At 39.5% G+C, this 12,729-nt stretch overlaps 1 protein-coding gene across 1 annotated transcript in view; it reads right to left on the reverse strand.

Annotated features, from left to right (window-relative positions):
- The window catches only part of LOC124867205 (ras-specific guanine nucleotide-releasing factor 1-like), a 50,450-nt gene that overhangs the window by 18,537 nt on the left and 19,184 nt on the right, over positions 1–12,729 (reverse strand). The window contains exons 5-17 of the mRNA XM_047363521.1: positions 12,267–12,520; positions 12,087–12,166; positions 11,645–11,838; positions 11,036–11,145; positions 9,680–9,798; positions 9,289–9,449; positions 8,984–9,047; positions 7,558–7,700; positions 7,153–7,235; positions 4,771–5,019; positions 2,736–3,109; positions 2,305–2,421; positions 327–497 (exon numbers count right to left, since the gene is read on the reverse strand). Of these exons, the coding sequence (XP_047219477.1) occupies positions 327–497; positions 2,305–2,421; positions 2,736–3,109; positions 4,771–5,019; positions 7,153–7,235; positions 7,558–7,700; positions 8,984–9,047; positions 9,289–9,449; positions 9,680–9,798; positions 11,036–11,145; positions 11,645–11,838; positions 12,087–12,166; positions 12,267–12,520 (2,119 nt within the window). The remainder of the gene's footprint in view (positions 1–326; positions 498–2,304; positions 2,422–2,735; positions 3,110–4,770; positions 5,020–7,152; positions 7,236–7,557; positions 7,701–8,983; positions 9,048–9,288; positions 9,450–9,679; positions 9,799–11,035; positions 11,146–11,644; positions 11,839–12,086; positions 12,167–12,266; positions 12,521–12,729) is intronic.

A 12,729-nucleotide genomic window follows, 5' to 3' on the forward strand; every position in this document is an offset into this window, starting at 1 on the left:
ACACAGATGGGTAAACCTCACTGAACTGGTTTAGAAGGCCACAATAAACTTCTGGAATAAATCCAATTTACATGATATAATTTTGAAACTATGTGGTTAGCAAATCCAAAATACATTTAAATGTGTGCATCTAATCCTTGATATTTAAAACATTTGTAGCCATTTGTTGTGTAATCATTTAACCTTAACCGTAATCCAAATATAACTACACAATTTGGATACTGTTCTTGTAACAAAAGATTGGCTGTTTCTTGTCAATATTCAAGTGTTTCAAACTTATAGGCCATCTTCTATAAGCTTCTCTGCTGGCCAATTATGTTACTGACCTGTGCTAGCGAGGGACATACGGCGGTACTTTTCCTTGGTTGGCGTTCCCTCATTGGCACCAGCTGTGGCAATGGCGAAGGCTGAGGCAGCAGATAGGGCACTGCGGTTATTCTCAAGCTCCCGGCAAGAAGACACCACGATGCCATTGTTAAAGGAGAACAGGGAAAATTCTGAATGGGGAAACATTAACATGTCACACATTTAATTTAATGATTAGACATAAAAAATAAACATTATAGAAAAGAAGATTTTTTTTCTAAGGTGAGACTTGTTCCAACAATATCCATTTAATGCTTCTTCTTAGAATAAGACAGTATAATCAAACTGTTGACCATCGGAGGGCAACCAAGAGCTACAACCGATGCAGAACAGTGTGTCCTGCAAATTGTGGCAGTGATGGCGAATGCTCAGCTGTGCCTGCCTCTCTGCCTCCCTCCATTACTCACCTCTTCCCCCCTCTGCCTTCCTCCGTTCGACCGGGGGCGGTATAGAAGAACACGCACATCGTTGCTAAGGTACAAGGTTTCCTTCCACCTACTCACACAAGGCACTGGCTTCCCTTATATCCGGCAATGTGGGAAGAGAACACACTGGGGATGGATTGTGCTTGACTACCTACGGGGTGGATGCTCCCTCACTCTATGGCACGGGGAGGGCCAGGATGCCGTGGGTGGTTTTTATCAAGACCTTATTTGGCTGTACCTGTTCTTCTCTTTTTTTGAAAACAAAAAGAAGTTTGTTATAAGTTTGCTGATGATATTTATTTATTTTTGTTTTACTTTTTAACAACTAGAAAAAGTTCTGTTTGCCTTTTTGGTCTTACAGTTTTATCGCACCAGGAAATTCTAACTTCAAGTATTGGTTGCATCTGATTCATGTTTTTCCTTGAATTTGTTTTACATTTTATTTCATTGCAACCTCAAGCTGAAATGTATTTTTTTATTAGGTTGTGATATTGGGATGTGATAGATGAAAGGGAAAGAAAATAAAGTTGTACAACAAGAGCATTAACCAAGGAAGCAACCAAAAGGGGCATGGTAACTCTCAATGACCTGCAAAGAACCACAGCTCAGAGGAAACAGTCTGTAAACAGGACAACTATCAGTCTTGCACACCAGTACCATTCAGAATATTGCTGATGACCATGTAAGACACAGCAAATGTGGAAGAAGGTGGTCTGGATAGATGAGAACAAAAATATACTATTCTAATGGTGAAACAGGGTGGTGGCATCATCATGCTGTGGGAATACCTTTCTTTAGCAGGAGTTGATGAGAAGATGGATTAAATTAGGGCTTTCCTGGAAGAAAATTTGCTAGAGCATGCAAAAGACTTGATACGGTGGTCTATGTCCACAGTACAGTTATAGTCAAAGTCCACACCTAAATGCAGTTGAGAATCTGTGGCAGGGCTTGCTGCTGATCCAATCTGACTAAGATTAAGGTATTTTGCAAAGAAGAATGTGCAAAGATTTCTGTCTTTATAGTATATTTATCTATTTTCATCCACTTCACAAATTTTCACTATATCTATGTTGGTCCATCACAAAAATCTCAATAAAATACAATAATGTTTGTGGTCTTCATAAACCACAATAAACCACTTCATAAAATGTTGAAGCACATTTGACTTTTAAACAGTCAAGACAAATGTGTAAAAATTAGGTTTCTGCTCGGTATATTTCCGACTGAACTGTTCTTTCAAATAGCCATTTATTATTGTCGTATACTGCTACTTTAAACAAATCCGAGGTTCTTAATTACTGTTTTAGACATTTGCCAACAAACGCCACTGGAAAGCACAGCATGTCATTTCCAATATTCCCTAAGCCTCAACAATTTCCCTGCTCCCTTATTCCTGTAAACCAGTTTTTGCTTTATTAACTGGTGAATGATGACTTCAAACTAGATCACAAGTGATCCTCAGCAAGCCCAAGAGAGGTAACAGCTTACAGGTTCTGGATAAGTTGTACTGTACCTGAATTTTTGGACTTTACATTCTTGGGTGTCGACGGGGACTTGGGCGGAGACATTTCTGATTCTGCCTCATCACTCTGACTCGGCTCTTCATCACATTCCTCTCTGACAGACAGATCTGGATCCGGAATTAAAAGGACAGTAAAAATAAAAAGAAGAGCACAAAATGTAACAGATTCTGTATTCTGATGAGTGTAACTTGAGACGAGCATGGGGAAGAGAGGAAAACAAAATATGCCCATACACTTTTTGAGATGTGTAGGATAGTGATCAAATGGTGATGTGATAGTGATCAAATATTACAGCTAACAATAACAGTAAAATGACCTTGAACTACTCTGATGACATTTGCCAACAAACAATTATTCGTAACCCTAAGAGGTCTGAACTACATTCAGCAAACCACAAAATTCCTCCGACAGTGGTTCTCACCTTGCTTGCTGGGAACCAAGTCTTCAACTTTGCCCTCGGCTTTGGGCTCTCCCTCATCAGGGATTTTGCTGGCCATTGTGCTAGACACGTAGAGCTTGTTAATGTCAAGTGTGGTCTTGCTGAAGGGGGACATGGTTGTGTGCATGCTTGCATAGCCATTGGGAGAGCAGCTGAGTGCAGCGAGATCCAAGGCCTTGCCCCCAGTGATGATGGGGATGTTGAGCGAAAGTTTGCGTCGGCGGTTCGGAGAGGAATTCTTGGTGATGGAAAGAGGAGGTGGGGAGGAGAACTTGCGGCTGACACGTGGCGACGTGGGTGGCTCACCGTAAAGGAGTTTGTTGTTCTGGCTGCTGGCGAAGAAGAGCTCTAAAGAGCTGCATGAAATTGGGAGAGACAGAGAAAAGTGACTAAAGACCAAAGGGTGACTTGTAAGGTTTTAAACTTTGGTTTGAAAACAAGGTGATCTCAATGAGAGAGCATCAACAATGGCTATAATGGGGTTGCACTGTCAAAAGCAGAGAAGAAACTGCAGGGCTACTCGGGACTCCTGCCTCTTTTATTTAAGGTACTTTGTTTAAGACAGCATCCTCCTTGCTCTAAGAGCCACCCCCTCTGAAGGCCTATAAATAGCATGTCAAGTGACAGTGTGGGAGGCACGGGTGCTGCCAACAGCAACCAGCCCAGGGGAGGCCCACAGAGACATGGGGATAGAGAAGCAGAGAGAAAGACGAGTCAAATAAACACAAAGAGGGAAAGAGGGCGGAAGAGACTGGGCTTTAGTAATAACACAAGACAAGCAAGGCTGACAACAGTGATACAGAGAGGGAGGGCACCAGAGAGGAGCAACATAGTTGATATGGATTCTACCAACGTGCTGGTTACTGGCTGCGAGTGGGCGAATGGGAAGCCTCCAGTCTTATATGATGCTAACTGCAGTCATAGTGTGTCTCCTTGTCAAAATTCACAAAACACTTAAATAAGGAGTTTAGAGGAGCAAACGATTCAAATGATGAGACTTAGTGGGGTATAGTAAAGCTGAGAGAGAAGTGAATAGAATGGAAGACAAAGTAAAAGTAGAAATTCAATAGTGTAAGCAATTACAGGAGGCAAAAATTATATACTTTCGACCAGAAAACAGGAGGGAAGTATGACAAAACGGAAGAAGGAGGAAGAGAAGAAGAAAGCAGGGTGCAAAATACCAACATCAATATTTAATACCATGGAGCTGCTGCAGATGATGGGGAAGACAGGAAAGAGGGGGAGAGGGTGGGGTCCTGCAGCAGAGTATAGGGTTGCCATGGTGACAGCGCTGCAAAGAGAGGGATGGTCAGACTCAAGAAAATAAAAATAAAAAGCAAGAGAACAGCAAAGGGCAAAATGAGGAATGAGAGAAAGAAGAGATGAGGTTATAAGGGAAGAACCAGGAAGACACAGGATCCAATTAGCTGTGATGGTGTGCTGGTGTGACCTCTCACTGCCTCCACCTCAGACCCTTCTTACCTAGACTGGGTAAGATAGCATGATGGGGTTTCTCACAGACAGTCCACATGAGAGCAAAGGCTATTTCAGACACTGGGGAAGTCCCACCTCTTCACTGTACCTTTACAGTATCTCTACTGTATCCTTTCGCGAAAAAATAATGAAATCTCAAACTTTGTTTACAAGCGACAATAATCGTTGCCATTGGTGGAACATTCAAGAGAACAAACTGTTAATGTCTAAGCAAAAGATCAGAAATCTCTGTGAAGGAACTGTGCAAACTACAGTTCCACTGTTCCACCACCTGACAAAAACTTTGTAAGACAGCCACCAGAGACAGATTTTCTCTGTAAACCCACAACCAATGCAGTCTCACTCTGTTGCAATGCCTCTCCATCGCTTTTTTAGTTACTTAAAGTCTGCCTCTAAAGATGATAATTTACATACACAAACAAACATATTAATAATATTGAATGGGTGTCAGCATCTAAAATGCATTTTATACAAGCTCATACCTGGGAACTAAAAAAAAGCCATTTGAATTAATCCTACATACCGTGCAGGGATGGCACTGATTGGTTTCTTGTAGATGGTGATAAGCTTGTCCAGTACTATGTCTGCGCTGGTGAAGACGCGGTATGAGTGGAGGAAGGTATTGAGAAAGTCAATGGAGAGAAAGCGTAAGTCGATTAGCCTCTCCAACAGGCGCTCCACACTGGCGTAGCGGATCTGTAGCACCTTGCACGAGTTCATCATCTTACTGAAGCGAATGTCGACATCATCGCAGTACAAGCTGGTGTCTGACCTGTAGAGTATTGCATTTTAATATAGGGTGAAAATGTTACTCACTTCGAATTTAGTTCCCTGCATTAATGCCACCCAATTCCAGGCAAAACTTTAAAATCATTTGTGGATCAGAGGAATTTCCCATTTGTTTCATAGCTGTTAATTTCCCCAAACGGAAAGATGAACTAAACAAGATATTTCACTGCTGTATATAATTTAATAGCAAATAGCATTATCTGCAAAGTTTTTAGAAGAAAGAATATATATTTTACCAGTTTGTTCCACCAGGGTTTAACAATATTTTATAAATGTATTTGGTGAAAAATACAACCTTAATCATTCAGTGCTTTTGGAACATGCTTATAATAGCTTATAAATTAGGAATGCTTTATTTAGGTTTATTTTCTTGTTATGTGTATATGTGATTTGATGTCTGACTTTATCTATATACAACTTTCCATATTTATATAAAAGGCCAAAAGTTCTTAATCCTTACTAATGGCCATATTCAATGTAAATCAACAAAATTGTCAGAAATAAATACTTCAAATAAATCACTATGTTGGTAATGAACCTCTAAGGTAAACGTTTTTAAACTGAATTAGTGAAATAAAGAAACTGTCACATGACATTCTGATTTACTAAGATGTAGTTATAGTTCTGTATTTGTTCTGTTATCCACAGTCAGTCTCTATAACCCTCCTGAAAGTTTCTAGATTTCGATGTTAATGATAGTCCGGATATCATATTTATGTGAGCTGTTATTGTACAGTTTGATCACAGGCAATGACTCTTGGTCCATGTCCTTATTTCTTCTTGTTACAGACTTTTGACTTATGGCTGTGCTTACTGGGAACGACCAACATCTTTTAAAATACCATGAATTGGACGATCTTTTTAAAGGATTTCTTATTGTTGGTAAAACTTTGGTTAAAAACCTAGAAGCACCAGCTAATTACAGCAAGAAGGAAGAAGGGGGTATCTGTGCAGGTGTTTGTTTTACAAATGAACAAGAGGTGGCTCCCTAGATTTTTGTCATTCATTCATTCATTCATTCATCTTCTATACTGCTTATTCCATAGTGGGTCATGGGGGAGCTGATGCCTATCTCCAGCAGTCTACGGGCGAGAGATGGGGTACACCCTGGACAGGTTGCCAATCCTGCGCAGGGCAACACAGAGACATACAAGACAAACAACCACACCTAAGGGCAATTTAGAGAGACCAATTAACCTAAGAGTCATGTTTTTGGACTGTGGGAGGAAGCCGGAGTACCCGGTGAGAACTCACGCATGCACAGGGAGAACATGCAAACTCCATGCAGAAAGACCTCTGGCCAGGAGTCGAACCCAGGACCTTCTTGCTGCAAGGCAACAGTGCTACCAATTGCACCATCATCCAGCCCGTGCAGTTTTTTTCCTTTAAGTTAAAAACTAAAATTCAGTCAGTCATTTTCTACCGTTTATTCCATAGTGGGTCACGGGGGAGCTGGTGCCTATCTCCAGCAGTCTATGGGTGAGAGGCAGGGTACACCCTGGACAAGTCGCCAGTCCATCGCAGGGCAACACACAAACAACCATGCACACACTCATTCATACACCTAAGGGCAATTTAGAGTTACCAATTAACCTAACAGGCATGTCTTTGGACTGTGGGAGGAAGACAGAGTACCCAGTGAGAACCCACACATGCACGGGGAGAACATGCAAACTCCACGCAGAAAGACCCCAGGCCAGGAATTGAACCCAGGACCTTTTTGCTGCAAGGCAACAGTGCTTCCAACTGTGCCACAATGCAGCCTTAAAAACTAAATGTTTTTCAGAAATTAAAAACATTTTATTTTTTGTATATTTATATATGCATGCCTTAGAAAGTCAGAATGTTCATCTGACAAAAAAAGTTTTATATCATTTGTTTTTTTTCCTACAAAAGACAAAAGTAATATAAAAATTAAAAAAACTGCTTAATGAATTTCTTTAAAATGTGGTGATCTACATTTTTTACCAGTCTGTCACTGATACTGCTCAGTTTCATACTCCTTGTTTAATAATTCTTTTTGTATTGGTGAATTTTTTTATCTAACACTAATGCCAGTCTCCGACTTTGTGCATGTTTTATATCTGTGTATTGCTAAGCAGGGCCAGACCCTTACTTAATCATCTGTGGTACTGTGACTTTACTGTTTTCCTCGAAGGCGTTCATCATCAGACCATTGCAGCGAATGTTGTCGATGCACTGTAAGACACGGAGTAAACAGAATATTGCTCTCTGTCAGCAGGAAAATGTGAGGACAGTGATATACAGACTTTTTGATGTTGCAGGCTTCAGTGCTGCCTCTTCATTCTAGGTCTCTGTTCCAACTCTGTCCCATAATGACTCTAGTCAGATTTATGATGGCCTTTGTTTCCCTAATATCGTCCTTATGTTCAACTTTCAAATCTTCGTAAACAGTTTTGACAATGCTTATTAAATCTGCTCTCAAAAATGCAAAGTGTTCTCTCTCCCCGTCCAGTCCCTCACTTTGTGTAAAGAATATACACCTTATGGAAAAACGTACCTGACTTATGTCACTTGTCCATGCTGACTTTTCCTGTCGAGATGAAGCTACAAGGATGATAGTGTAAGGCTGGCCCTCCTTGGGCTCCACCATGACTTTAAAGTCCAGGTGCTCTGCATCCTGGCCGCTTCGCTCCCCTTTGGCTGCATTTTAACAATTCAATTAAAATTTTCAAAAGCCTTGCAATAGCACCTAACATTGCAGATGTTCTGCAACAGGTTTCACTTGTGAACTAAGATTGCCTTCACAATGGATCATTAGCGACATGTACTTTTATAACCTACTTAAACTATTAAAACTTGGTTGGATCACAATAAACTAGAAAAATCTCCTTCTGTGTTGTAGTTAAATTAATGCTCCTATACTTTAGAATTTATAAAATAGTTTATTTCCTGTGGACCCTCACCTTTCTCCATCTGTCAGACCATGTCAGAATTACGTTACATGCAATAAGCACAATTCTACCACCACAGATATACAAGCTCTTGTAGAAGAATTCGTAACCTTAGAACTTTTCCATATTTTGTCACATTACAGCCACAAAAATCTATAAATTTTATTGGAACAATATGTGATCAACCAACACAAAGTAGTGCATAACTGTAAAGTGGAAGAAAATTGATTCAGGTTTCCTAAATATGCTGTGGATCTCTGTAGCTCCCCCAGAGTTACCATGGACCTCTGAGCTGCTTCTCTAATCAATGCTCTCCTTGTCCAGCCTGTTAGTATATGTGGGAGGCCATCTATTAAGTGTGCAGTTGTGCCATACTCTTTCTAATTTTAGATGATGGACAAGTGATCTGTGAGATGTTCAAAATTTAGGATATTGTTTTAGGACCTAACCCTGCTATGTACTCCTTAACTTTATCCTTGACCTGTCTGGAGTGTTCCTTGGCCTTCAGCATGTTGTTTGTTCACCTATGTTCTTGAACAAATTTCTGAGCCTTTTACAAAACACCTGTATTTACACTGAGATGAAATTACACACAGGCAAACTGAAAGTATTTGTGTACATTGAGTTTCATTTACGGGTATTAGATTAAAAGGGGGTAAACACAAATGCATACCACACTTATCAGATATTTCCTTTTCAAACGTTTAAAAAGCATGTATCCTTTTCTTTCTAGTTATCATTTAGACAATACATTCTGTTAGTCTATTACATTAAATCTACTTAAATGTGTTTAGGTTTCTGGGTGTAATGTGACAAAATGTAAAAAGGTTCATGAGATATGAATCCATTGGAAAGGCACTGCCTCTTCTGTGCTCCTAATTCTCACATATACGCTGCCATCATGTTCATCTATGCTCCATCCTGCTATGCTACTGCCACAAAAGAAACACCATTATGTTTATTCATATATACACATTTTTAACTACCATGGTAGGAAAATATAAGCTGGGATTAAAAGAAATGGTAACTTACACTCATCATCTGTCCCCTCAGGCTCCTCCATCAGGGTAGAGTCAATGAGAGACACCACTCCATTCTGTGATAGGATTGAGAGGACAGGTAAAAGATTATTTTCTTTAATTCTTTGATCTTTTTGTCGGAAGATCAGTAAGAAAGTACCTTAACTGGATTAATGACTGACAGATTTGGGTCTGTACTACATGTGCTCTAAACACATGGAAGCTGTGAAACTCCAAATTTGTTTTAAATTAATACCAGATCTACTTCATTAACAATCTGTTAGTTTTAACCCTTTCTGAGTGTAATCCATGTTTTACCTTTGTGATGTGAAGTTTTCCTCCAGAGCCTCTGGTACAAATGATGAGATGCTTGGTAAAGAGAAAGCACTGTCTCTCCCCTTCCTTCTTCAGAGACAGAGAGCCCAGACGGCCTCTTGTGATTTTCCCTTTCTCACTCATTGGCACCTGGATTAGAGAACCTGTGGACACATAGACACATGCACTCAGTTTTGTAACATTAACATGTAAATATTCAAAATTCTTTGAGTCAAAATAAAACATGTATGAGTTATTATTTTTTGACTTATACAGGTTTTCAATTCATTTCTGTGTTTCAATCCTCAGGTTATTATGTGAAGTATGTATATTTGTTTCTTCTCTTAGATTAATCATGATCAATGCTGCAAGCTAACAACCAAACCTCCTTTACCTTGTCTCACAAATGTTTGGCTGGTGTCAAGCAGCACTTCACAACCTTCTACAATCATACGCTCGATGGCCAGGTTCTTCCTGATGTTCTCTGTTTCACTCACCTCATCATGCATGATTCTGAAAGCAATAACAAATACAGATGCATCTCATTGAATTAGAACGTCATTAAAAAGTTGATTTATTTCAGAAAGTACCAATATCTGGTTTTATAACCAGGGTAGCACTGTGTTTAGTTGTTCAGCAAACATGCCTAAACCCTCTAGAGAATCCATGGAGTATTGTCAGGAGAAGGAGACCAGACCTATTGAGAAGAGCTCAAGGCCGCTATTAAAGCAACCTGGGCTTTCTTAACACACCAGCAGACACAGATGGCATAGCCTCCATGCCCCGCTACACTGATGAAGGAATTCATACAAAAGGTCCTTTGACCAAATATTAAGTGCATATACTGCACAGCACACGGTCACATGCTAGGTTGACATTTCAATCTTAAAAAATGGTACTTCACTGGTCCTATACAGTATTCTAATGTTCTGAGAGACTGAAGTTCGGGTTTTCATTAGCTGTAAGCCATAATCATCATAACTGACAGACATATAACTGAACAATAAGTGCGTGTAATTAATCTATTTAATATACAAGTTTGACTACTGAAACTTATATGTTAAACTACTGAAAAAATCGCATTTATCAAGATGCAGCTGTGGCATCAACTACTGGAGAGAAGGACTAATCCAACTACACCTCCCTGCATTCAATTTCTGAATTGAATTTGAAATCAAGTGAATTGAATTGAATTCATTGCAGTTTTGGATTCATCCCATGCATGGATTTCTTGACTTGCCCATTAAGGTTGCCATTAATGGCATATTTAACTGTAAAGTTGAAATATTTTAGTTAATAAAGAGATAAGTGTTTGGTGCTTATTTTTGTGAAAGTGCCTGAAAGCTTGTGCTCGTATCATCCCTTTCTGAAAAACAGTTATGTTTTGGTGATTTTGGTTAATAGTTATTAATTAATAATTCCAAGTATTAATTTTAATTATTAGGTGCTTGTTGCCCAACAATCACAATCTCACAGTATATTTTAAATGTTCAAACTTTGTGGATGATTTTGGTTAGAAATAATAATTTCAAATTATAATTTGTAATAAATATCCATAATCAAATAATCATAATTGCAGAAGACAGCTGTATTGAAAAAATAGGCACTTTGGTTTACGCCTTGTACAGCTTTGAATTGTCTCAATGAATTTCCCAACTAAAGAGGGATTTGAAAGTTATAAGCCGATAGAGTCAGTCATTATATGAATTGTGGATTTCCTTAAAAGGAGATGGACAAAAAGTGAATCTACCTGGAGAGTTCCTCCAGTTTTGACTTGGCATAGTCTAAACTGTTTCTTTCCACGTGCTCATGAGGAGTATGCGCCAGTAACTCATGCAACGTCAGGATGTAGCGAGGGATCTGGAAATAAGAGAGAAACATGTTTTAAATTAGTCTGGCATGTGCCATTTCTTCTGAAATTGTAAAAAAAAAGAAAGTAGGCAGCCATCAACTGTATGAACAAGTATGTCTGAAAATGAATGATCTGCTTGTGACGAAGTTTGAAAACCTCATGTAATGCCATTGTATGAGAGAAGCTGCAGCCTGAATTGGTACAAATCAACATCTTGTCACTCATGTTTAACACAGACTGACATACACAGTCAAAGAGAAACAAATGTGACTTTTTGTAACACTGCAGCATTAGTTGATTGAACTGTGAAAGAAATCAGGAATATCAAAAAAATGCACCTTATGGGTTTTCACGGTATCCTACAGGTACACAATGTTGGTTCAGGTTAGTGAATGTATTATTTTCAAGTAAATATAATTTACCACTGTTTGAATGGGGGATTAGTGTTTTAAAATTTTGTGGATTGTGTTACATTTTTCTCCTCATACTGTAAACTGTGAATTTTACCTGGAACATGGGGTAAGTGAGGAATGTCTCCAGTGTCCTTTCCTCACAGTCAGGCTTGGCCTCATACTGTTTCAGCAGTTTATCAAAGTCTCTGTTCTGCTTGCAGTGGGCCAGGATCTGCAAACTATACTGATGGTTCCTCACAAACTCTTGATAGATGTTCAACATGGGCAGCAGGATGTCAAACAGGTCGGCTGAAAATGGAAGCATGGAAGCAGTAGTTCTAAATTTTCCTTCCACTTAATAATTATGCAATGAAATGTGTTGGTCTATCGTGTAAGTCCTTGTAAAATACAATGAGATTTGTTGTAACATAACAAAATGTTAAAAAAGTTTAAGCGGTATGAGTACTTTTTCAAGGTACTGTACCAACAACAGTAGAAACAGTTCTGCATACATCCAGAGACAGAGCATCAAAATTCAGAGTCTCCGAGTGCCTTACCCAGCACCAGTGTTGGCCAGCTGGCTATCCTGGCCTTAAGGCCCTGGTAGAAGATCTGGTGGAGGAACATGATGGTCTCACTAATAAAACACACAGGCAAACATGGAAAATACTGATTGAGAAAACCACTTTTTTAATTTCTCATTCTCTTAATAAAAGCATTTGCCAGTTAAAGACAACCTGTTCAGGAAGATGCTGCTGACATCGTCGTGGGTGATAGGCGGTTTCTTGGAGCTGGCTGCCATGCGGAGCGGCCGCAGGAAGTTGTTGACCAAGATGTGGAGCTGCTGAACATACTCGGCTTCTGCTTCGAGCATGCTGAACACCACCTGGTTCCTCTTCCGCATGCTCTCAGCATGGGGGGAACGGATGTAGTCCTGGATGATGGTTTTCCACTTCCTGCGGCAAATCCAACCTCGCAAAAAGCTCTGCACCTGTTGGGAAAACGTATCACAAAAGGGTTGTGTCGCCAGTGTTTTTATGAACATGCATCTTTCAATACATAATGAGCTGTCTAACATTACCTAATATTTAAGCAGCATTTACTTCAATTATCTTTTGTATTGAATATAGCATTGCATAATGGAACATGTTTACTATGTAGTCCATCCTTCTTTTGACAGGCAAGATGAAAGGCACTTTC

Source organism: Girardinichthys multiradiatus, chromosome 4 (genome assembly GCF_021462225.1).
Source record: "Girardinichthys multiradiatus isolate DD_20200921_A chromosome 4, DD_fGirMul_XY1, whole genome shotgun sequence".
NCBI classification, from domain to species: Eukaryota; Metazoa; Chordata; class Actinopteri; order Cyprinodontiformes; family Goodeidae; genus Girardinichthys; species Girardinichthys multiradiatus.